We start from the raw sequence: 25,917 nt of genomic DNA on the forward strand, positions 1-25,917 counted from the left end.
ACAAACACTGAGGTCTGAAGTGCTTTGACAAAGTTTTTAGGTGGTACTGTTAATGTTGTTGTCTTTCTGAGACATTTAAACCCTGAACACTAAGCCATTAGTGAGCTGTGCTGCAAACAACAAAGCAGCTCATTATGTTTGTCAGACAGCAGCCTCCTGGGTTACTCACTCAGAATAATTTAATTCATTACTTTTCCAAACAGACATTCAGCTGTAAGCGAATTTAAAGCATTTATTATACTAACAGGGAGATGACACAAAATGTAGACAAAGCTGCCTCAGTGTCCCTCAGCAGAAGGTAAAATTACAGGAGAGAAATAGATTTAGAAAATCTGATTAATGACTCTAAAGTAGTTTGGGATCTCATCTAGACAGACAGATCCTCTACCCAGTCCTTCTCCTGTCATGTCAGCTGTATAAGATACCAAATGTTTTGAATCCTAACAGCATAAAAACTTAATCAGCTGCATGTAGCTTGGTCTAAGTACATAAAACCATAAACACGACAGTGCCACAGTAGCAATTATGGACATTTACATGTTAGAAAATGTTTCAGTGACTACAGCCACATCAAGCTCACCAAGGCTGAAAATTGCCATTTACAAGTAAAGATGTCATAAGCACTCTCCAATTTTCAAGTCATTTTTATGGAAATCTCTCTTGGCACTGAAATGTCAGATAGTTAGTGTTTTAGCAAAACTCACAATTCAGGCCATGTTCTCATTTACATATCTTCCCATTTCTGTTGCCAAACAACTGAACAAGCCAAAAACATTTTAATTCTTGTATTTTCTGCTATGACACACTGGTCAAAACAGCATTTTGTGATTAGAAAGCTGCGCAAGAGAACAAACATGAACACATCTAAATGATAATAGTGAGGGGGTAGCTACAGCAACATTTGAAATGCCTCCTCACAAAGAGATTATAAGCCCCAGGGAGTTGGTACATTGTCAGATTTGTTCACTCTACAGATCAACTTTAAAAGTTTGTGTGGAAAATACCCAATTTTCTATGAGCAAATACCGAAGGGAGAGAAAAAGCTGTGTGAAAGGAAAGTGGAGAGGGAGACTCAGGAGCGAGGACAGTGGTATAATTTAACCTCAGCCTCGTTTCTAGACTTGTCACTAGTCCTTTAAATGTGATTAGCTGCAGCCCTCTCAGACAGCACCAGACAGATTTATACCTGATCCACACCCAGGCCCTCTCAGCTGCTATTTCTTCTTTAGAGGAGGATTAAGAAGCACTCAGAGGACCAGAGAGGAGTTTGTAAAAATGAAATGAAACACCACACACAGGCTGAATATGACCCATGACCCGGAGAACAGTGACTACGACTGAGCCGGTTTTCCAGTTGGGGGGGGTACTGTGCCACCACTTGCTTTTATGACAGAGTAAGAGCCACGTCTGTTTTTACTGAGGAAGATAAAACAGAACTGTGAAAAACTATCCTTCTTTCTGGAGCTAAAGATTAAGCGTGCTTTACTCTGTCTGTTCAGTTGGACACAGTGAGAAGCCCATTCCATGCAGGCAGTGCTGTGGGCTGAGATTTGTTTTCCATAGTGCTGGATAAATACAGGTTTTTATTATTATTATTATCCTAAGCAGCAGGTCAGGTCACCCTGAGAGGTGAGAGCAGAGGAGAAGTGGGTTAAAATAAACAAGAGGTGGTAAAAGCAGTTTAAAGAATTTCTGTGAAATCTGTAATCAGCAGTTTTACAAAGGAAATTAAAGATGAACAGTCAAGACAAGTTAATGGATTGACATTTATTCAATGATGTAAGCTGGAAATAAATGACAACAACAAAAAATGTTAAAAAGGTCATTTTTTTTCTGTTCAGTTCAGGGAGAAAACCTTCACTAAGGTCACACATGTGTGGAAGTTAGAAACTGCAAACAAAGGGATTTAACTAATGACTTAAATTGCTGCCTTGCAAAACCACAGGGTCTTGTGAACATACACATTATACTGTTGAGTCAAATCCTGTATAATTGTACTGAACACACCAATTTCTTAACCTAATCTGAGGGAGATTGTTGCCTGGTGGATAGTTGAAGAGAAATTCGACACAGGCAAAACACACATGACATCTTGTGCTATAAATTTCAGGGTGACTAAAAACGCAGCATAACACCAGTCTCCTGCAGTATGTACATGGTAGGGAGTTTTCCTCTGCTGTGCTGCAGCAGGGTGGAGCTGGGTCAGAAACACATTGTTAGTCTGCTGCAGTGACACTCTAATATCCAGTCTTGGCATTTTGATATTCTTTTCCTCCACTTGTTAAAGTCATGATATCCTCAGCTTTAATTCTCCAGGGGTGTGCACTTCATATCCTCATTTCCCTCCCAACACTTCCTTTCTCCTCTTTTTGTCCTGTGATGATTGTTTTTGATTTTTCCTCCACATCCTTCTTTTGCCTTTGGCTCTTTCCTCTCCCCTTCCTTTTTTCCTTTCTTCATCTTTCTCATACCATGTCTCCCGTCTTCATGATCACTCCTTCCTTCATCATTTCTGCTTCCTAGAGGATGCAGAGAATTAGAGCAAAACGTCCTCTCCCAGAAACACAGTGGAAAAGCTGTTAGCTATATGTTCATTAAAACCAGGAGGCTGATCATCCATCATATCCCCCTCCAGGACACTGTGTTGCAGTAAACTGCCCTCTGTGGCCTCCTGTGTGCAGTGCTTCATGACGTTCAGAGGAAGGCAGCACTGGGCCGACAGCGTTGGGTGAACACTGTGTCTCGAGGGCTTGTGTTTAAGCACTAGCTTTATTTTTTTATTACTGTAGTGAGTTGTGCTTAGTTAAGTCTTTCTTTGTGACTCCTGCTGGTCCACAGTCAGTGGAGAACATCAGTCAGGTACTACTATCATCTTTCAAGACAAGTTCCTGTTAATACTTTAAATGCATTTTTACACTGTAAGCCTTAAAGATGAAAATTATATTGGGGGTGGTGAGAGAAAGCAGAGATTTTGATCACTGCAGTGGACTCACTCCCCTCAGACTCACATCCTTAACCAAGCAAACCTCCACACAGTCGCTCACTGTGACCGACCGTTTCCTGCACTTCACTTGTTCCAGTTTGGAAAAAGAAAAAAAAACTTTCCAAAGTCTCTGGTTGTAGGAATCTAGCAATGACTTTTGAGTTCATCTCAAATGAAAGTGAACGTTTGTCTTTATTTTGCTTTAAATCTTTGCTACAATCTGTACCACTAGTTGTTGATATGTGGCATAAATATCTATATCTATATAGATATATAGATATAGATATATATGCCAAAGGCTTTCTGGGCACTTTAAATATATATTATGTGTTCATATAAGTGTGTGTGTGTGTGTGTGTGTCAGAAAGTGAGAAAATGATGGAGAGAAGGTGTCTCTGTGAGTGTTTGTGATCCAAGATAAGCAATGGTTCCTTCTGTTTTAGTCCCAGTGAGATTACATTTATTTTAATGACTGAATGATGAAGGAAGTGAAACCTCCTGGGGCCCTGCAGATCAGCTCATCAGTGTGTGTGTGTGCGTGTGTGTGTGTGTGTGTGTGTGTGTGAGAAAGAGAGAGAGATAGAGAAACCGCTTCTCCCATCAATTTCCGAGAACTTAAGATCCAGTTTATCGTCCTGGCTTCCTGGCACTGTGCTGATGATCTTATTCCTGAGTCAGGATGTGGTCAACTTTCCGCTCTTTAGATTTGATCATCAGCTTCAGTCGGATCTTTAAATTGTTTTCCAATCAAATCAAACCTAAAGATTTACTAAAGGATGAAAAAGTGATTTTTATATATTATATGAAAGAGTAAACCAAGTCAAAACAAAAAAGCAGAAATAGGACGATAGAAAAATAAACCAGCATGAAGAGAAAAGCTCTTGAAGTCTTTGAGTATAATAAAACTGAGCTCAACATTAATTTTCAGTAGAAAGTGCAAGATAAATGCTGGAAAAGAAAGCGGAAACTGCTCAGCGGTCAGAATGACTCAGCCATTGCTCTCAGATTCAGGCTCATGCAGGTCTGGACCAGAGCAATTCCCAATGGTTCCTGCTTGTTTTATACAGCGTGGAGCTCCAGGTGGATGAGGTTTCTCTGCTTTAAGAAGCTTCAGGTGCTGCAGAAGAATCAGCTTTAAATCAGCTGCTGTAAAGTGTCTGCAGCCTGTGACCTGCACTCTGTCCATTCAGGACATGGGTAGTAATTTTTACAACTCTGGTCTCATATGGGCCAGAAACTAAGAAGAACAAACAAACAAACAAACAAGCCTCTTAGATTTAAATGCATTTTAAATGCATCATGTTCACCTGACCACAGTCAGCAGCGGTGACAGTAAATCTCTTGCTGTATTTCACTACAGTGTTCTCCACAGCATCAATTGCTTTCTCAGGGGGTGTCCAAGTGTTTATTGAACCATGATGATAATTCTCATAAAGCACAGAAAGCTCTAAATAATAAATATAATGATAAAAATAAAAAAATAATAAAAATAGCACAGGCATGAGAAAATGGTAGATTTGTTGGGGAGTATTCACATAAGGACGGTGTATTTAGGAGGGAAACAAAATAAACCACAGTGAGTGTGTTCCTGATAATGAAGTGGCCCAGTGATGTGTTTTCAAACACAGATGAGGATCCATGTCACAGAAGAATGTGTTATTACATTCAGTTCATTGTTGATTCAAGTGAAAATAATTATCCCCAGACCAACCCTTAGCTGTAAGAGTAACAACTTCATGATTATTATTTCTGAATTTGAAAATACAGCTTACAGACCGTCACCAGCTAAAAACATTTCTGCGTTGAAACAGGATGCCATGGCAGGATATTACAACAGCTAAGATGGTGCAAGTGTTGAATTCGTCCCAATAGAGCATTAGAGCCAGCAGGATGCAACTGTGGACCGAAAGGAAAAGGAAACCATTTGCCAAAGTGAAAACACACACAAAGAAGATGATGCCACTGGAGTCACTGTAACGGTTGTGGAGATTCAGGCCTTTAGGTGGAGTTTTGACTAATCAGTTGTAGTATTACTGTTTGTAATTTGTTAGTTATGACATGGATGCTTCACTGTGAGGCTCATAAAATACAGTCAGAAATGACTCCAGGCGTATTTGTTTCACTGGGGTATTTTGAGTCTCTGACCTGTTCACCTGTGGGTCACACACTAGGTCATGAAAGAACCAGTGAAATATGCTCTGGATTTGTTATTAATTGTTGTACAGTGTTAATGTCATCCTGCCTCTGTGAAATACAGAAGGCACAGAAATTGTGTTTTCTTTGGCTGACACAGTTTTACAAAGTGAACTTCTGTTACAAACTAAATCAAATCTAAAGCCAAAGAAAACATTTCTTTCTTTCCTTTAAAAAAAAATCACTGGGCCATTCCCACTCAGATAACATTATGCGTTGAGCACCTGAATACACACCCTGTACAGTACATCTCTCTTGTGAACCTTTTTGTGGTCCCACACCTGCACCAGATGATGGCTGCCTCCGCCTTGGGAATACAGTCACCATGACAACCGTGCCCCAGCTTATCCCTGTGTGAAGAGGTGGAGGATAAACACCCTTGAGAGGAAAGTGCAATGAAGAAGCTGCTCCATCCTAATCTCTGATCTGTTTACCTGCATGCACATACCACAAAACACATGAATTTGTCTTTACAGATAAATGAATAGAATCTCAATGATTCAAGGAATACAAATGAGGGGAATGTGCTGAAAGCAACACAGACCACACTGGTTTTTACTGTAATTTTCCTTGAAACAAAACCACCAGTAGAATAGTTCAAAAGATGCTATAAGCAGTTCCACACACTGTAATGTTATTAATTTAAAATTAATAAAAGACCTTCAGGGTATGACAGTGCACTCTGGGTACCAACATGGTGCTGTAACAACCATCAGCACAGAAAGAAACAAACATGTATGACCCACAATGTAATATATATATATATATATATATATGTATATAAGCACAAATCACACAATCCCATATAAGGAACCAGGGAGACACCGATATAAACTGAATCATAATTTAATCATTTGACTCCACCTAAATTAGTTTCTAACATCAGCCTACGTTTCCTCACTATGTGCACATTGCAGATAAACGGCTAAACAGAACAAATCTTCAATTTTTTAAAATGTCGGTTCTTAGTGTCCAATAAAAACTAATACACCAAACTAACTAGTTCTGCAGCATGTTTGTTCTAGCACGTGTGAAATCAAAAGCATGATTACGGTTTAGATTATGGCAAGTTGGTTTGTGAAGTGTTTGGTCCATGGGCTATATTTATATTCCTGCCTTCCAGCTGCACCAAACACGCTCCTGATACTGCAGGATGATCAGTGACCAGTTTGGTATGGTACCACAGCTGGTAGGTCCACATGCAGTTTATACATTGCTGCCCTCTGCTGGTACGAGAGCCACATTAAATTTATAACTTTTTAAATTCTCTTTACAAGCCAAAAAGGGTTGCACATGACAAGTTTAGTATTTGATACACAGAAAATAATCATGTGAGTCAACACAGTAATCTTCTTCATAAAAACTTCAATATGTTTAAATTGGTTTGTTAGAAAATAAAGTTCCTAAAAACAGACATCTCAACAGAGTGAAGCAGTTTTAAAGTGCATGGGACAGAAAAAAAAAAGTAAACAGAAGCTGCATTTCAGTCCAGACATTACAGCTTGTGATTGTTCTATAATTTGATATTTTACCCTACATGTTAAGCTCAACCTGGCATGTTCGAACATAGCTTTTTAAAAACAGATGATCTCATACGTCATTTTATCTGTATTATAATAAAAACACATTCAACAGTATTTAAAAAAAAAACAGCAAAATATAATTTTATTGAAATAATTACATCATTCCTAAGTCATAATAAAGCAATCACACTTAACAAGGTACAGTACATGCAAACATCGGGCATAGATTTGGTAACATTTTACTTGTTCAGGTGTAACACAATAATGACAGTGACCCCAAATACAAGTCAGGGAGCTTCAGGGTGTGATTAACTCTAAATAAAAACACAAATGTTAATGGCTTATGAAGGCTGAGACTCATTTTATCAAATTATTTTGTTTGGCAACTTGTTTTTGTTTTGTTTCTGAGTAATTAAAATGGACAATGTAAAAAAAAAAAAGTATCAATCAAGACATAATACATTTAATTTGAGGATCTTTTTTTTGTGCCTAAAATGTCAAAGTAGAGTCATGGTGACATTTGACCTTCCTTCTATGACTCTTACAGTTATCACTGTGTCCCGAAAACAATACCAGCGCTGACATAAGCTCAAAAAAAAAAAAAAAGACACCTACTGACCCGAGAGCCCACAGAAACACTGACTGTAAAAGAACATCTGTCCTTCAAAGAAACAGAGTCAAGCAAAATGACCAGGTAAAGCACAGTGATGGTGGGAGGTAAAATTGAAGGCAGCAGGACAGAAACATAAAGAAGGACAAAATGTGTGTCAAAAATGCCTCTACCGTCAAACAGAATTAATGATAAAAATAATGGCTTTTTATAAACATGTAAACATTTCAAATAGCCACAAACTTTACGCAGTAAGTATGTAATGTAAATTAATATTGGTAAGAGGTGGGTGATAAACCACAGATGTTGATGACACATGACCCAAAGAAAAATATAAGCGTCACTTAAATATTCTAAAAAAATGAATTTTGTTACAGTCCTGGTCTCCTATGGGTTCATTTTATCCAACTTGGAACTAGATTAATGTTTCCACATGTGGGCAATTAAATTAGTGTCCAGTAAGTTAACAACCCACCCCTCCAAATAATAAAAAAAAAAGTACATCTTAAGAAAGTTACTGTGATTGTCTGAAGTGTTTTTGATTTCTTTGTGTGGCAAACCCCAACTATCTGACACCAACGTAGGCTAAAAGTATCTACGAAAAGTATTTACAAGTGTCACAGTGACAAATCCAATACAACAGAGAGATAAGTTGCTGTAAGTGATAATCTAGAATATCTGAAGAGTCAAATACGTAGAAATAAATTAGGTATAGGGTGAAGTAGCCAGTGTCTGGATGAAGCTGTTTCAAAAGTGAAACCTACCTGTCCTGACCAGCAGGGGGAGCTCTAACAGAGGCAAAGGAACAGCACCCTTAATGAAACAACCTGGTTTGGGATCAAAATGTGTCCATGCTCACTAATCATGCCACTAATTTTCAGCATTCAGTTCATGCACTGAGGCCACTCACATTCTATGTGTAAATACTGAAGTAAATTAAATTACTGAAACAATCCAAAGAAGATGGATCCTAAAGCTCGGTAATATGACAGCAACATCTCCTTTCTCTGTAAACTCTCTGAGGCATGATATGACAAAGGTGCATTTGAAGAACTCTCAATATGTGTCAAGTGTGTCAATATGGGTCTCATACAGCTGAAAAGGGGCATTACAGAACACACGTTTGTGCTACACAGCAGTGGGCTGAGCAGTAACCTTCAAAACAGAAAGAAGACTCTCATGTCAATATATATTATTCATCATTTTAAGGCATTTACCAACAAATAAGTTAAAACTAATTACCCAGACTTTTTTCAAGAACGCAATCAACTGTATAATCCTTAAATGGGGAATAAAACAATGGACACGTAACATTTTGGAATTAAGCCTTAAAAATAGTTTGTGAACAGCTTATGGTGGTGTAGACGTCATGATCCACTCGTGCTTTAAAAGTAATTTGAATCTGATTCACTGACATCACATTAAAACAACATTTAACACCATTCAACACCTGTACACAACTGCTGCAGACATTTATAAGGCAAGTTACAGCGATTATTATTGAAACTGAAGCAGAACAGCATTTTGGATTTCTCCATATGACAAACCAAGCACAGACCTGCTGAGCTGGACTCCTATTCTCCCTGTTTCCTGAAAGTAAGTGTGTATTCACTCCATCAAACACCAATGTTCAACGCTCTGTAACGTTCTTGTTGGAACGTGATGCACTAGCAGTTAAAAGTTTGGACATTTCCCACTGAACTGAATGAGAAATGTGTCCCAACTACTAAAGACTGATACAGAGTTTTAAGACATCAACTGATTTAACTTAAAATAAACCAAACAAGTCTTTCCTAAAGTCTTATTGAGGAGAAACTGTTTGACTTGGAGCGAGTCACAAGTAAATACTTTGGGGAGTGTGGATGGGAACAGCAGCACAAATTTCTTCCAGCAACAATTACCAAGAATTGTTCTCCAGGAAGCTCTTCTTAAAGCCAGCAGCAATAACTGTTGCTTCAGGGGAATCATGTTTTTTCCTGTGCACTTGGTCTCTTAATTACTTTCACAATATTTATTGAAAACATCATTATTATCCCTATGCCAGTAGCCCAGCACAGTGTCTTTCTTTGCTTGAAATTGCAACAAAATAGTCCCAGGAGGACTGGATCTTAGTCTCCTTATTTATATAATACAGCACTGAGAGCTGACACACAGTATTATAGCGTTAGAAAGGCCATAAAACAGTTATTTATATAAATATGTGCACACAAAGAAGGACATGCTCACTTTGGGTGAAGCTTCAACGGGGTTAGCTAATCAAGTCAAAATACTATGGTGGCCGTTTCGAAAAAAAGGGAGCAAACAACACATTCCTACTAATTTTTAGAGGCACAATGCATCATTAGCACCGATCTCAAGCGCCAAGTGACAATGATAATAATAATATTTTAACTTAAAGCTGCCAACTTTAAAGGTTAGGATCCAGTTTGGATACTCTGTCACTTTGACCTTTTGGATTTGATCCTCAATCTGTCTCAAGGACTGTTTTAGTCTGGCTGCTGTGGAGCCGTCACTGGCAGTTCAGGTCAGGGCTGCTGAGCCAGGTCCAGATCTTGATCATCTCCTGTGGGGTCCTCGGATGAACAAGCATTAAACTTTTGTATGCACAAGGGTTTGACCTGTATTTCTCCTCTATGTCAAATGTCCTAAACCCTTTGTTTTTCTCAGGGGCCAGCCCTAATCTCCTGAGACACATACCTGTGTAGACGTCATCTATCGGGTAGAGCGCTACATGCTCTGATGAACTGTACAGACGAGCAGCAATGTCACCAGAGTAAAGATAGCCCCCACCTCCTGCGTATGGGGGGTACTTCCCAATGTATAAACTCTCTGGGATGAAGTATTTGACCTTTTTGTCCCGGTGTGGTCCAGCATCTGTGATCACATCACCCACAAACAGGTCCCTGGCTTTGGGCTCTGAGAGGCCTTTGAGGAAGTCCAGGATGCGGTAAGTGTTAACAAAGACATCATCGTCACCTTTGAAGATGAAGCGAGCACTGGGGCATCGAGTCTGTACCCACTCCAGGAACAGAACTTCTTTGACAGTCAAGTTGAAGAATGAATCCCGGTAATCCCACTGGATGATGTCTTTATGGCGTGCGCTCTCATCAAGCAGGGTACTAGACAGATCCGGGTGGTAGTCCCAAGCTGTGGCATTGCCAAGAAGGAACACAGTAACCACAGTCTGATTGGCTATAACACCTGCCCGACCCCAGGACTGACGGATGGCCTGGCGCCGGTCAAAATGCGATACCTGGGATTTGACAGCAAGAAGCAGAAATGGCGGGCTCTTACAGATATCAGGCTGGTCCAACACAATCGGGTAGGAACGGCAGTGCATATAAAGCAGGAAGTCCTTGAAGCGGTCCGGTAGGGAGTTGTAGTCTTTAACCTGAGTAGTAACCTTATTGTTAAGCTGGCAGGGGTTAGAGGGCAAATTGATATCAACCAGCCAATCAGGCATGACTGTGTCATTTAAGTAAGCCAACAGGATGGGATTGTCCTGAAGGTCCAGTATCTGCTGCTGGAGGTTCCAGTAAGCTGAACTGGGAGTCACTTTGGTCCAGAAGGTAGTAGTGGGGATTTGGACCTTGGGATGTCTGTTTTTGTCTTGACTACTGTGCCGGAAAATGAGGATGAAGATGAAGACGTTGATCATCATCACTGTCACCATAACCTTTAGCCTGTTCCGCAGCAGCGCCATGACAGTGTCCTGCACCTGTCACCAGCTGAGCAGAGACACAGAGGAAAGAAAAACAAGACATTAGGACAATGCTGCATTTGAACACCAGGGAAATACTGTCCTCTAATTTCAGAAGGACAATATGGATTATTTATCACACTGATCGGACTGGTCAAAATGTCAAAAAACTGCTGTCAGCCAAGATTTTAGAACATATAACGCTGCTTAATATTTCACAAATAATATCCATAAAAAACAACACAAAGAACAGAACCATTTCTTATTGACACACTTTGGCACTGTTTCCTGTTTGTAATTCCACTGAAAAAACAGTCCAACTGATAGGCAAATATACAATGTTCAGAGTATACAAACTTGTACAGATTGCATCTGTGGAACTAAACAAGCAAGCTATCAAGTACTTCCTTTGGAAATTAGTGTTGTGAAACTGTAAATAGTCAAAAGTGGTGCAGGAGAGCACACGGTTGTATGGTAGGCACTTGATTTTTCAACATTAAATGATCACATGTTATTCATTTCAGAGAAAACAAGGCAGTCATGACTGTTTTTGGCTATTTATGGGTAACTGTCTTTCAATCACAAGAGCACTGTACCACAAAGTCACATGCGGATGCTTGTTTCTCCCAAAACATTTCATTCAAAGCTGCTGGAGGAAACTTCAGTAGAGGTCAAACCTACACAAGCCCAAATAAACACAGCAACAGACATTTCCCATCCTTCTAATATTACCGTCCAAACTTAACTGTGTAGTTGCTGTTCGCGTCATGTGTATAGAAAAAAAAAAGTTAGATATGCAAATTAGTAGCACTGTTGCTGCATTGAGGCCTATTGAGTTGCTCAATTTCTGCCTTCTATTATGAAAGTGGGGTCAGGTCTCAGGAACTGACACAGCCAAACCAAGAAAGTCGTTATGACACTCATGTAGGATATAATGTGTCACTGTCCTCCATTTATGCAGCATGTGCTCAGATATTGCATTCAACACAATATAGCAGGTTTTTTCTTTTTTTAAATGTGCCACAGAGAAGAGCGTTTGTTAAACAGGTCTTAAACCTCTTCTTGCAGTTATGAAACAGGGTAATCACATGCCAAAATCAAATCCCTTTTTATTAGACACTCCTGCTGTGCCATGGCAGTAAATCATCTGGCTCTAGGACTGTCTCCACCTTTCTGTCATTCAAGTTACTCAGCAGGTTCTGTGTGACAGTTCATGTTTGTGCCAAGTCAAACAGATGCATCTATGCATAGACCAGGAATTCAGGCTACGGCTGAAATCAAATACCATACAAAAATTAAATAGTTATCCAATATGAAAAAGGTGTGGTAAATCAGTGGTCATGCTTTACTGCATTAACCGTCATGGCTGTGTTGTAGCAAAGCTTGCTCTATATGTAAGATAATCATTGCCATCAGCACTGCAGCTGGGACTCTACTTGCAATGGATAATGGACTCGTGGTTGATCGGTTCACCCCCTTTGCCTGTGTCCCAGCAACAACCCTGCACTTCTGTTTGCCCTCTGTTAACTGTCCTTTGTTTACCCCTCACCTCCTCCTGCCAATCCCTTCCCAACCGCCTGTTCACATTCCTGCTTTCTCTTGATCTTGCTCATAACTACATAAAAACACAGAGTAAGACAAGTGACACTACTAACAAAGAGGCGCACACGCACACGCGCACACACACACACACGCACACACACACACGCACACACACACACGCACACACACACACACACGCACACACACACACACACACACACACACACACACACAGCCTTTTCTCTGCAGATCGCCTCTTTACTTTCTCTTGCTTATGGATAATTAAGCGTTTCCACTCCAGCATCTCCATATAAACAGGGAGGCTTCTGGGAAATAGGTGGGTGGAGGAAATCATGGATACTAAAGAAGAAAGCTAAACAGGATGTTGACAAGATCACTGCTTCCAGACATCTAATTAACTGCCCAGTGTGAGGTTAAACACACACCTACCTGCATTACCTTGATGGACAATCTGCAGCTGGTTAGAGGACATATGTTCCATCTGTGCTCTTATAACACGGCTTTTTTTTTTTTTTTTTTTTTTACTGTTACTGTGAACTGTAATAGGCTGAAAAGTGTCCATCAATGAAACTGTTCATTTGTGACTTACAGAACTATTTCACATTTCCGCTTTAATGCTGTCTCCTCTGATAGTAAAATGCAAACTCCAACAAACATTTAGTTGCTATTCTGGTTTACACTTGTCTATGTTGCCTTGGTGCAGTTCTGGCAAAGCCAAAATGGTGCACCCAGTGTGGTATATTGTACTGAGCGAAAAGGGTAGTGTAGCTGCTTTCAGAAGTAATGCCATGAATAGTTTAGAAACTTATGATGTGCCCAAACCTTTGCACTGTACATGACAGACTCAGATGCAGAGCACACACTCAGTTAACCAGCAAAAGTCCCAATGTGGGTTCGCAGGAAACGCAGCATGTCTGCAGGTGCAGGGCTCTTGTACATGACACACCACTGGAAGTAGAGTCAGCTCAGGGGAAAAACTCGGGCTGTATTACTGGGCTTTTACTGTATGGATACTGCTTTTGTTTGATAAGCATGTACATTAACACATAATATTTCATGAGAAAAGGAGGAGATAAAGGACAACAAAGGTTCAGAAAGCTGTGATAATTTTCTTGACTCTCTGTCATGAAAAGGTTTTTGCCTCCTCTGAGCTTAACCATTAGTTGATTTAATATAAACTGGATTTATACTTAATGCCCGGAGGTTAACAGAATGTCTGCTGGGGGTAGGTAGGTTTTGATTTATAGGCACCACCTCATATTGACTCTGTAAAAAACCCAGGTGCATGTGTGGTATAAGATCAGGCCATAACATCCTTAGCAGCAGTGAGCTACAGTCATTTATAGACCTGGAGTTACATGTGCAGTGCTAGTCCCCTGCGTATTGTTACTGAGCAACTCATATGTTTACATTCATTCATCATTATAAGAGCAGCGATCACAGTGAGCAGAGGTTTGTACCTGCAGCCCCTTAACTGAAAACCAGCAATGCAGCTTTAGTTTAGCATTTCTCTGTTGATGCATCGGTGATTCTTTGTGTTAACTAGTGCAAACTAGTGTGAACAATGTGGGTGCTCCTTTAGTGTTTGCAGAGATCAATCTCTTATCACCTCTGTCTCTCTAACCATATGCAGTAGCTATCGTACACCTAACTACATCTGTGTTTATAGCCCACAGTTTCTTTTACTGTTTATGAAAATGCTTTGTGGTTTAACTGGTGCAGAACTCACGTTAGTAGGTTAGAGATTGGAGACCAGGGGAGCACTCAGCAAATTGATCTGAGGGTTTTCTGACTGTAACTTTGGTAACAGCAACGACTCAATGGCATCTGCACACAATTGTGATGTAGGTTTTTTGTTTTGAGTAACTTGAGTAGTAAGCATGCTGCCACAAAAGTCACCTTTTAATACAACTCATTAACAGATATTCAAAATGATTTGAAGTTTGGCCTTTCTCATCAAAAAATAAATCATTCAGCCAGGTAGTGACTGTTTTCATCATCCCTGCAGGTTGGGTCCTAGCAACAATAGTGGGCCAGATGGACTTTGATGATGTTTGCAGTTTCACTGATCAGCACAGAAAGCAGGTCTGTGGCACACTGATTAGATCTGGCACTAATCTGCTGGACAATGCCAGTCTGTGTTTGACCACTGATAAAATGTTCAGGGAAGTGAAGTGTCTCACCTATGTGGGGGGAGGATGTGAGTCAGCAGAAAACAATAGCAGCAGAAGGTTAAAAGGATGTTTGTGTGTGTCTGTGTTTCACTGAGTTTAAACTGAGTTTCCAGGTTCTGTCCAGACAAATTTAAATACCTCGTTATGGAGTCACATGCTGGTTACTACAAAATGGAATTAGAGTAAAATTTGTACATTTTCTAGAACAAATTGTTCCATATTTAATAAACGTAACAAAATTAGAGCAAATTAATATTTTACACTTGAAGGGCATGATGAAAGTGATTATGAAATTGTGTGTGTGTGTACATTGTGCAATCTTACCTGTGCAGGTGAGAGGGCTTCCACAGCTTGTCTCGTCCTGGCGTCTCTTCTCAGCTCTATTACCCCATAGTTGGCTCCGCCCTCTGGGGGAAACAGGAGCCAATGGAGAAAAGGATGATGACAAGAAGTTGAGCAGTGGAGGATTCACCTGAAAATAGACATAACAACCAGATCACACAATGAGCAGCTCAAAGACCATGTGTAGACAAGGAAAGGTGAATACATAAAATAAATAGACAAGCTGCAGAAAGAGCACTGGACACTTACTATAATAAAAAAAAAATGCAACTTGTCTAAATGTGAGAAACACACAAATGTACATAACTCTAGATAGACCGAGTCTGCTGATAAACGCAAACAAACCACAACTGTCAGCTCAGCAGTAATTTATTTATCATAAATATTTAATGGATTGTCGCTTGGTTTATAGTTCTCATGTTTGAGCTTCTCTTTCTCACTGACATGTTGCCGCATGCATATCTGCTGTGCCCTAAATCCATCAGGGAGCCGGGGTGTGTCAGTGTACAACTCGTTCTCTCTGATGCACGGCACTGTTTCAATATCTGATAACTGCACCACTCCCAAGAGAAGCAACTCTAAAGTCATGAAATTCCTGCTCAGACCTTCTATATGCCTATATTTTAAACCCGACTCACAAATAAACATGAATATCCCTTATTCAGATTTGCCACATTACTGGCTGCTGTTAACAGAAATGATTAATATCAGCAATAGGTTTGAGAAAGAAACAGAACCAGACATCAACACCAATTAAAGGTGCAGTAAAGAGTAAAAGAGCAGCAGCTGGGTTCTGTTAATGATTGACCCACTGGTTGTGCTGGTCAGATATGATAACGAGGTCATATCACTTTTTACTGTGCAGCATTGAACCAGACTGCTTGAAACATTCACTGCAAGATTGCCCAGCACCGTAAACTGTTAATAGAAGCACGAGCACAAGTGCTAACGACAGAACGTCTCTGTGGTTTCTGAATGTATTGACAAGCCCGTCTAAATACGGCCGGTGTACTCTGGGTTTGTCTTTTAGTCCATGGGGTGAGAGAAAAGCAAACAGCTTGGATATAAAAATAAAAGCTTTGAACTAAAATGATGTTAGTGATTTAATTTTATTCAAAAACAAACAGATTCTCTCACTGACGATGAACAAACCTGCTGCAATCTTATTCTGCCAGCTCCATCACTACAATCACTACAATGGTGGCCATGCTTCTCAAATTATTTCTGGGTTGTGTCACTGCCACAGGGCCTTTATGACTGCAGTTTTTAATTTTACTGAAAATAATATTCCAGTTCAAGGTCATGTGAAATGCTATTTCTGTTTGCTGCTGAGACCACAGCTGCTGAAGCTGATTAGAAAAACCTGCTTTTTACTGCAAACTCCAGGGCCAGATCTCAGAATTAGCAAATACAACGTACCATATCAGAACTAGTCCAGCTGACAGACGAACAGTAAAACTGCAACGGTTAGTCCGTCCACAGACAACTTTTAATAACTAGCCATTTATCTTTCACACTAAAAAAAAAAGTCCATTGATTCATTCATTGATTTGACTCAGCTGGTTTCTCGAGTGACGATTTGAATCATTGAGTCTTAGGGGATAACCCTACTTCACTTGATGCACTTTTCTCATGTTGCACTTCTTAAATCCCACAGTGGACTTCCAGGTAACAGAAGGAAAGGAACCCCATCAAACCTGTGACCTGCTAAAAATGTAACTGCTTGAAATACTGACACCCCTCAAATGTCAAAGGAATATAAACATAATAATATCTGGTTACAGACACAATGCTCAATCAATACTGATGGCTCCCATTCCAATAAGCCTCTAACCTGTCAATCAGAATACAAGAAGTCATTTCCATTTACGCTAGTTTTAATGCTGATGTAGATTGTATTACTGGATATCTTTTATGCATTATGTAAACCAGTCTGAACTGTGTTTGCATGCGAGCAGCGATTGCAACGTGTTCCACACACAGTCCATCTTGGTTCTGCGTAGGTTGTAAATATCTAACAGATATTTTTGAGCACCACTTGACTGAGGTCAGAAGAACATAGGAGGATGAATGTGGGCCCAATAGCAAAATTGTGCAAAGAGAAGAACACACCATAAATAGCCTGAGGGCAGTGACCGAGAGGGGTTCTGTCTGAGCTGGAGTGTGTGTTACTCACTGTCAACACCAGCATTCACAAACCTCATCTGTTAGAGCTAGTCACAGACACATGGGCTTGTTTGATTGTCTGATTGGTGTTTGCCCAAGGATTTTGTTTTAATTAGCAGTTGAGGTGTTGTGCCACATCAGAGCTGTGGAATAAATGACCTTAGAATTGTTAGATTTCAATTCTGGTACTTAAGTAATATTTTTAGTGGCTTAGCCAAAGATGTTAACTATTGTAAATAAAACACTTTCCGTCAGAGGAGCTGTGTGCTGCCTCTCCTGAGTGAATCAGACAGCTGCATAGGCACTTACAAACAGTCCAGGGTACAGTCCGAGGTGATATCTTGTTAAGGAAGCTTCAGAAATGTATGAAGTAACACACATATAACATTTTTCTAAATAATGAGCATCTGTCTTTGAAACAGACACATCCATTTTCTCTACAGCACCTCTGGAGGTCAGGTTAACTATGAATGTGAGTGTCTGCAGCTGATTGAGATCCTGCCTGTGTCTCACTGTGAAACTGCAGCAGCCCTTGGATACATAACAACATGAAGGCCTGAACCGATGTGCAGCTTTGATTTTCTTCTCCCAATATCTTGCTAAATCGACAATCATACAGCTTAACAATAGTATTTCAAGCATAAAGCGGAATTGTTAAGAAAATAATGGTGGAAAATTGCATAAACTGACAATAATCCCCCCCCCCCCCCACACACACACACACACACACTTAAAATAGAATGGAATCTCTCATTATCAACAAATACTTGTTACCCTGACACCACATGCAAAAGGTCATCACCCTCTCTGGCATGGAAACACTGTTTATATACCTCAAGCTGCACAATTATTCCTGTACTAAATGCTGTCATGTTTACAGTTACCAGGATTAGTAACTGGGCAGTATTAAGATGGGGGCAGTGTTACGTCAGTGAAGCGGCATTATCGAGGATAAAGGAGTAAAACGGTCACTGTTCCTTTGTTTAACACTGTTGTCATCACTAACAGAACTCTGCTTAACACCACCGTGTTGGTTAGATTGATTTTTTTTTAGACATTTTGTTTAAATTACTTTTAAACCATAGTTTTTGGCAATTTGGTGGAATATCTGATATCTACTTACACATCCATCACATATAGACCTTCGTAACATTCAGTCATTTTTTTTAGGCCATAAGCTCAATATTTACTCTTCTTCAGAGCTTCTCTTCCAACAGTAATAATTTAATTTGTTGTTACCATCTAGTCGCTGAAGTTTACTGTTTGTTTGGTGGTTGGCAGGTCAGTCCTGTTACTGGATATTAAAGTGTTGACATTTCTTCAGTGGGTTGGTTGGTCTCATACAGCTTTTAAATAATGCTTCTTTAAGACATTCACTAGTAAACCTGATGTAATGAACTGTTACATAAGCTAACCCAGATAAATATGCACGTTTACTGTGTCCTTTTTGGGGATAAGGAGACAACTGCCAAGAATAATAATAAAAAAGAAACACTAGGTTTCCTCCAGCTCAGTGGGTCCGCAATTGAATTTCTGCAGTTATTAATTTTTGCATACAAAGACGGACTGACAAAAAGTCTCCACTGCAATTGTGATAAATGTGTCAGTTCAGCTTTTTAGTAGAAAATGGGAAATTGCAACTAATGACAGCAATTCATCCAGGAAGGCAAACACATTACCAGAGAAATCAGCTAAAGGAACTAAAGAGTATGTCTTAAGTGTGAATCATAAGGAAGTAAACATAGTTGCGGTGAAGCTGTTTACAGGTCCGACATTACTGCTAATGCGATAAGGAAGGAATCTTTTTAAGCCACTTTTCACATCTCACATTTCCATAATTACTTACAACAAACTGACTGAGAAAGTTTTAAAAACTGGTCATTTTACATTTATATCAAATTATTTTATTTTCAAAGTCAATGTACGGGAGCGTATATGAGTGGTGCATGTTAAACTAATGTTCAGCCTAAATTGTGTTATCTTCTTATAAAACACCACCATGTTTCAGTGTCATTAAAAAAAAACCAAACTACTATATGTGATAACACAGTGAGTGCAGTGTGCCACGCCCACATCGCCATACACACTTCCCTTCATGCAACACTACACAATGAGCTGCACACATGAGAATAACATAGTGTTTATAGCACACATCTCGTGTCTGTTAATCTCCACTGAAATCAAAATCACAAACTGATTACACTATATTTTTTATATGCCCCAAGTGTGTGTGTGTGTGTGTAAGGATAAAGTGTGTAAGGAAAGATAAGCGCAGCCGTGCGTGTGTGTTACGTAGAGATAAGAGTATCCAACTTACTCAGTCTATGTGTAAATTCCTGTCAGTTATCTAATTAATTTTTCAGCTATGGCTTTAAAGACTGTGGGATATGGCAGTTTGTGACCATTTTTCCCCTTAAACATAAAATCAAGTACTTCTGAAATAAATAGCCAATGAATAGAAAACACATCGTTTTGGAAAATAATTGAAAAAAAATGAACGAATGCTTAATAAATGGCAGGATTTTACTGCTTTGCTTTGTCATGTAACAGTAAAATCAATACATGTGGATTTTGGACTTTTGGTCATAACATCTGAAGACATCAGCTTCACCTCTGCACCTACCTTTAAAGTTTATACTGGCAATCACATGACAAGGCAGCAAAGCAAACGTATCACACAGTCCCAATGAGAATAACGCCTCATGTTACAAGAGTCATGTTGGAGAAGCTTTGTCTGTTTTGATAACGGATCAGTCAACAGCATTTTCCAAGCAGAATTTGCTGCTGGACTAATATTTGCACATTTAAACACAAGCACTTTCATTAGACACCAGCTACACTGACGTGGAAGAAAACAGGATAACAGGAGAAGACAGAAATGAAGATGGCTGTTGGTTGGAGATTTCAACTCATAGTGTTACATCCTAAAGTTAAAACACTTTATTTTTACAGCATGTTGGAGTAGAAAGGCAGCCAAAGTCCTAACGCTGTTTACATGCACATGAATTCAACAGTTTGACATTTCAGTTTGTTGAATACGTAAACTATAACACATAAAGCCTGGGCCTGAGTGTGTGAGTGTGTGAGTGTGTGTGTGTGTGTGTGTGTGTGTGTGTGTGTGTGTGTGTGTGTGTGTGTGTGTGTGTGTGTGTCAGAGAGAGCTAATGCTGTTAGCAAAATGACTGTACCATTATGGATTAGTTGTGTCCATGCAGCAGTACATTACGGTAAGTCGTTTTAAATGGATGTTGGAAAACAATGGCAGCCAAGAAGTTTAATGGCAGCAGCTGCTCTGGACATTTACTCATAATCTGTTTTTGATTGCTATTGCAAACCCGATTCTTTTATTTGCTTAGCACTTTGCTTTTAGAGTTTAACTTAAATGTCTTATGATAAACTTCATACTGTACTTAATTACTGACTTCCGTACCCAACAAAAACCCCAAAACAACTAATAAAACTTAAGGCAAAAGAGGATTTAATGAATGGAGAAGGAATGCAGCAGTGTAGGCAAACACATGCATAAGCCTCTTTCACGACACAGGAATTGGTGTCTTGAACTGCTGCTAAAGGAAAAAATGAGTTCATTTCATCCAAATTCAATTATCGCAGTATGTTTAGCTGTGCGAGCAGAAAACTGCGTGTGTAACATTTACACTTTAGCTTCATACTTTAAATATATTATGAAATGTGTGTCCAGCCGGAGTTTGATGTTGCTGCTAAATAATACAACAAAGAAAAGGCGGGGGCCCAGGCTGGATGTGTTACCTGGCTATCAACCAGCCAAGCAGCAGCAGTGGTAACTCCAGCTGCTGGCACCTGTCAGTTTAGGATTTCTGCTTTGTTGGTTTAGTCTGAATTTCACGCTAGACTGTTTTTCTTGCTGACACCAGTGGAAGAATAGTGACGGTGTGTGTCATAACATGAAAGTGCCCTTTCAGGTTAACTAAAAAGAGCCAAGCAATGGCAGCTGGGAAACCAACTAACTACTGTTCCTGTTCAGTCAAAGAGCGATATGTCTTTGCAGATGTCTTAGGTGAGCTTACTTGCCAACGCCCAACAAAACATATTTACACTGTAAACTAGTCTGAGGGATCACAGAAGAGCAGAGACATTCGACAATGCTAACTCTTCCTCAGGACAGTGTAGTTTCTGTGTCAACATGAAGGACGACAAAGCAGCAGTTATAGTACAGAGCTGATGGGATGTTCCCATAATTAGCAGCACCCCTGGGCATTTCCTTGTCACCAATTTGGGATGTGCTGGAATTAGTGACCTTGAAATCTTTGAAATGAAAGGAGGACTGGGTGAAGCAGCTGATCTTTCTATCAGAAGGAACCGTTGAATCCTTCAGAGCAAAATTCACCATTTTCTTTTCTAAACAATGATCAGAAACTCAATGTTCTTAAATCGATACGGGCTACAAGAAAAGGTTTAGTTCTTTAGCCTTTAACAAACACTCCACAACTACAGCAGTTTTCTTACTGCTATTAAACGCAGTCGCACACATGCAAACAAATAATCAACATGTCTCCAACATGGGTTTATCCACACACTGGTTTTCTAGGCGTCAGGAAGATGACTTGTCTTTGCAGTTCATCTCCACATCCTTAGAAACTGCTGGTCTGCCACTGCCGGGAATGTCCAGTATATTAATGAGGACTGGTTCATTAGGTGACATTAATTAGATAAATGTGAAATGAGAGCGGGCAGAAAAAAATGTCCTGTGTCTAAAAGATCTCAGGTTGGATTTAATGAACAGGTGAATTCACATCCTGTGACGGTCAAAGTGTCCTTGAGCAGGAAAATGGAGCTTGTGGCTGAGTGCTTTCTACACATAATCTGGAAAAATGGTTGGCTGATCATGCAGACTGCTGTATGTGAGGGGCCCTGATGGCTTTGAGACTGCTCTGTTGAGCATCTGGTCCAACACAGCATCAGCTCATGTTGTCTGTGCTTTCTCCCCTCGTGGAACAGAAAAAACAGCGGACGAACAACATCACAAGCAACATTGAAACTCGATACTCGATGGAGCAGCTAATTGAATTTCATAAAAGCACAAGCACAAAATATCCTTTTCCACACAGACTCAAACACACACACACACACAAACTTCTGTTATCTGATCCAACTGATCAGACATCTGATGTTCTATATGGGAGTGTAGTGCTAACCATACATGACCTGTTATAGAAACAGAATAAACAGAATCAGCCACAGCAGAAGACTCCCAGGAAACTAAGAGTCAATGTGACGACTACAACCTGGGGTGCACAACCCAAAGCTGTGAGTCAGATTAAATATTAGGTCTAGAGATGGTCTCTGTAGGAAAGAGCTTAACAAACAAGTCAAACCCTGTAACTTCTACAAAAACAACCTGGTTAGACTGTGGTGAATCCACTGAGGAGTGAAGCTTATTCATTTACTTCTCAGTCTTCATTAGCCCCGTTTGCATCCAGCAGAGTCCGGAGTGTGTCCATGACTGCAGGGAGACAGCTCATCCCGTCTATGGTTTCTGACACACATCTGCGCAGCCTCTGGAAAATGTGGCTCATGTGATTAAAAACTTTTATCTGGCGGAGCACACATGAGGAGGAGGAAGCTTTCCGGGTCTGCCCGGGTCTGTTCAGGTCCAAATGTAGGTTGGCAGGAGTGTCGGCTCTTCCCAACACTGGATTCACTTCAGCCGCTTCCCTTCCACCAACATATTTCCGCCTTTCTGTTTGCGTCGCCGCGGTTTGAGGGACACTTGAGATCTGGGCCCATGTTTGGACTTACCATGGCTGAAACTAATATCATGATAAGTAATTCTGGGTGATTTTACCATAAAACGATGCCGAAGGTCCAACGTGAAGACCTTAAAGTGTTTGTTAAGACGCCAAACTGGGACTAGCGGTGGATGTTTTGGCTTTTTTCTTTACAAATCGTCTGTAAAGTGTTGATTTAAATCAGCAGCTACTCGTCTGAGCGTTAGGGCTGGAGAGATGCTTTGTCTTTATTGTTACAGCTGTTTCCCTGCGGCAGAAACTCCACTTTTAAGTTTTGTATCTTAGTCTCCAAGTAGACTCTTAACCGCATATCTCAAACACGCACATTCCCAAGTGAGGACTCACGCACTTGTAAGGCGACTATAGTACTTTACTGACGGGTTAAACCTTTTGGACTTTAATAAGCAGAAAAACCCGAAGCTCGGTCAATTCACTTACGGTTTCAGTCGTCCCTCGTCAGCCCGGCACCGGCGGAGCAGATAAATAAATCCATGCGACTTTTCCGGCAGATAAATTTGGCCTTTTCACCGTGACGCGCTCCAGGGTCTCACTCCGCCGAGGACTGAGAGCAGTAGCGGAGCCCAGAGATCTTTGAACGTAACACGTCCTGGGCGGAGCAGGTCTTACGTCCCCATTCCTCACGCTCTCTCTCTCTCTCTCACACACACACACACACACACACACACACGCGCCCAGACACACGCCCAGACATACCCGTTCATAAAAGACAGGCCCGTTATATTCTGTCAGAGTAGTTTCATTTGACTTGGTTCACCACCTGACGAGCAGAAACAAGTGGCTTCACTTTCTGAAGGTGAAGTCAGAAAGGCCTACTGTCAGTGAACGCCACATACACAGTCCCCTGCATAAACCCTTAGGTCCTGGACTTTAAGGCTCATTTGTTAAGGCCTTTATGGCTGCAGTGGAGTGGCCCCAGTTTGTGCCCCAGAGGTAAAAATCAGTTTTTCTGACAATTGACCACAACCACCTGGACGAGAACTATGCGTCACCTGATTAGCATTTTTTGACCTGTTTTACAAGTTGTGTCTGTTCCTTGTGATTGTAAATATGTAAATATAAGATAAGAGGACCTGTCCAGGGTGTACCCCTGCCTTTCACCTGAGAGAGAGCTGGGATAGGCTCCAGCAGATCCCTGTGACCCTGGCTTCCAGGAAAAAGCAGGTATAGAAAATGGATGGATGGATAAGATAAGAAGATAAGATGAACCTGAAGTAAAGCACAAGATAAAAAAAATAAGAGCAGGATAGAAGAAAAGAAAACAAAAAACAAATGTTTACATTAAAAATCAATGGAAAAATATGTAAATATGTATATTTAAATAGTGTCTATTTTTGTATTATATTTTGTATTTGAAAGATGTGAGTTTATTTAGTTTTAGTAAATGCTAGTAGTAAATTTATGAGTTCATTTAGTAAATTTATTGCTTCAGATTTATTTTTCAACTTTACTTTTGTTTTTTCCTTTTTGCTAACTCATACAGTGTGATATGGAGCACAGGAACCAAACAATAAAGTATGTCTGATTGTGAGGGCACATTCACTGTAACCACGTTGAAATGGGTCGTGTTCACTGTGCTCATGACAATATTTAGTTTGATCAGACCCTTGACTTGCTGTTCACATATTTGGAGATTCGTCTGGTAAGTTTTCCATTCATGATTCTGACTGAAGCTATTGTGTGAGTAAAGGCACAATAAGGACTAAACCGGTTTTATCAAGCAAACTGAGAATTGCTTACTTCCCTGGTCAGGGTGGGGGTTCTGGTTTAACCTGTTTAACCAATAGTTCTCCCATCCAGACCAGATTTTTGGATATGTCAGTCACTTGTATTGAGCAATGTATTGGGCCAAACAAGAGGTCGGTATGTGACATTTGGGTTTTGGAAGTATGCTTGCGTGTCATGGGCGTGAAGTCTAGACACAGCTGGGGGCCACTCCCCAGGCTCCTAATGACCGAGGCCCAGGACAAAGGGGGTCTGCTGTGTAGAGCACTGGAGGCTCTACATCCTTCTGTGTAACAGATTCACAGATGGTCACCTCACAGAAACAATGGGCAGCCACCCAGTCTCATAAATAATCACCTTAAAGCTCACAGATGATTTACACGGTGCATGTATACGTCCTGAAGCCTGACCGTAAGTCCTGTCTTCACCTTTGAGTTGAGTTTTTCTCTCTCTGTGAGCACTTTTACTTTCCATTCACTCCCAGTTGACTCTGACAGGCTGTGTTTTCAGATCCAGGCTCCAGGTTGGAAGGCACAGATATGACTTAAAATTCACCAAAGAAACAGAGAGTTATATAATTTGTATAGAAATCGAGGGGAACAAACTACTGACAAATAGTCACGTAACACAGCTGTAGGCAGTGCAGGTAACGCTAAGCCAGAGGTGGTGCTTTGTTTTTGGACTGAAAACAAAGACTTCTTTTTTCTAGAGTCAGGTTCAACACTACCCAGTATGGCCTTGGCTGTGATTGCTCAACAGTGTCTCGACTGGTTATCTGATTCTTTATGGATTACAATACTCCCTGTGCTAAAGGTCAGGGGACAGTTTCTAAGAAATATATGTTTTATATGTTTTTGAAATGAACTAAAGCTGGTGAGCCAAAAGCGAAACTACAATCTGCTGCCATTTTGCCTCACAAGCTCCTCCCAGGATGGTCCTCTCTTACCTTTTACCTGACATTACCTTATCCTTTTTTAGTTTTGGATTTAACACTGCTCGGGACTTACAGGATAAGGCCCTGTGATGTTCTGTATTTTTATTTTCAACAAATCCTATGACGTGTTCAAAATACACATTTATTGACCCTAACACATAATTCTGGTGTGAGCAAAGCACAGTATCTTGTTCGTCTGTGCCGTGTCACTCCTCTGT

The 25,917-nt window shown here is 40.3% G+C and overlaps 1 protein-coding gene across 1 annotated transcript; it reads right to left on the reverse strand.

The window, feature by feature from the left end:
• Positions 1–6,813: 6,813 nt before the first annotated feature.
• Positions 6,814–23,597, reverse strand: b3gnt2b (UDP-GlcNAc:betaGal beta-1,3-N-acetylglucosaminyltransferase 2b). The gene is made up of 3 exons (XM_026309525.1): positions 23,461–23,597; positions 15,071–15,218; positions 6,814–11,037 (listed from the first exon to the last, which is right to left on the reverse strand). The coding sequence occupies exon 3, from the start codon at positions 11,010–11,012 to the stop codon at positions 9,819–9,821; it is 1,194 nt and encodes a 397-aa protein (XP_026165310.1). The 5' UTR covers positions 11,013–11,037; positions 15,071–15,218; positions 23,461–23,597; the 3' UTR covers positions 6,814–9,818.
• Between the last annotated feature and the right edge of the window lie 2,320 nt (positions 23,598–25,917).

Source organism: Mastacembelus armatus, chromosome 15 (genome assembly GCF_900324485.2).
Source record: "Mastacembelus armatus chromosome 15, fMasArm1.2, whole genome shotgun sequence".
NCBI classification, from domain to species: domain Eukaryota; kingdom Metazoa; phylum Chordata; class Actinopteri; order Synbranchiformes; family Mastacembelidae; genus Mastacembelus; species Mastacembelus armatus.

What these genes read in the sequence shown, in the direction of transcription:
- b3gnt2b (XM_026309525.1), bottom strand. Translation starts at nt 11,012, where the DNA reads ATGGCGCTGCTGCGGAACAGGCTAAAGGTTATGGTGACAGTGATGATG.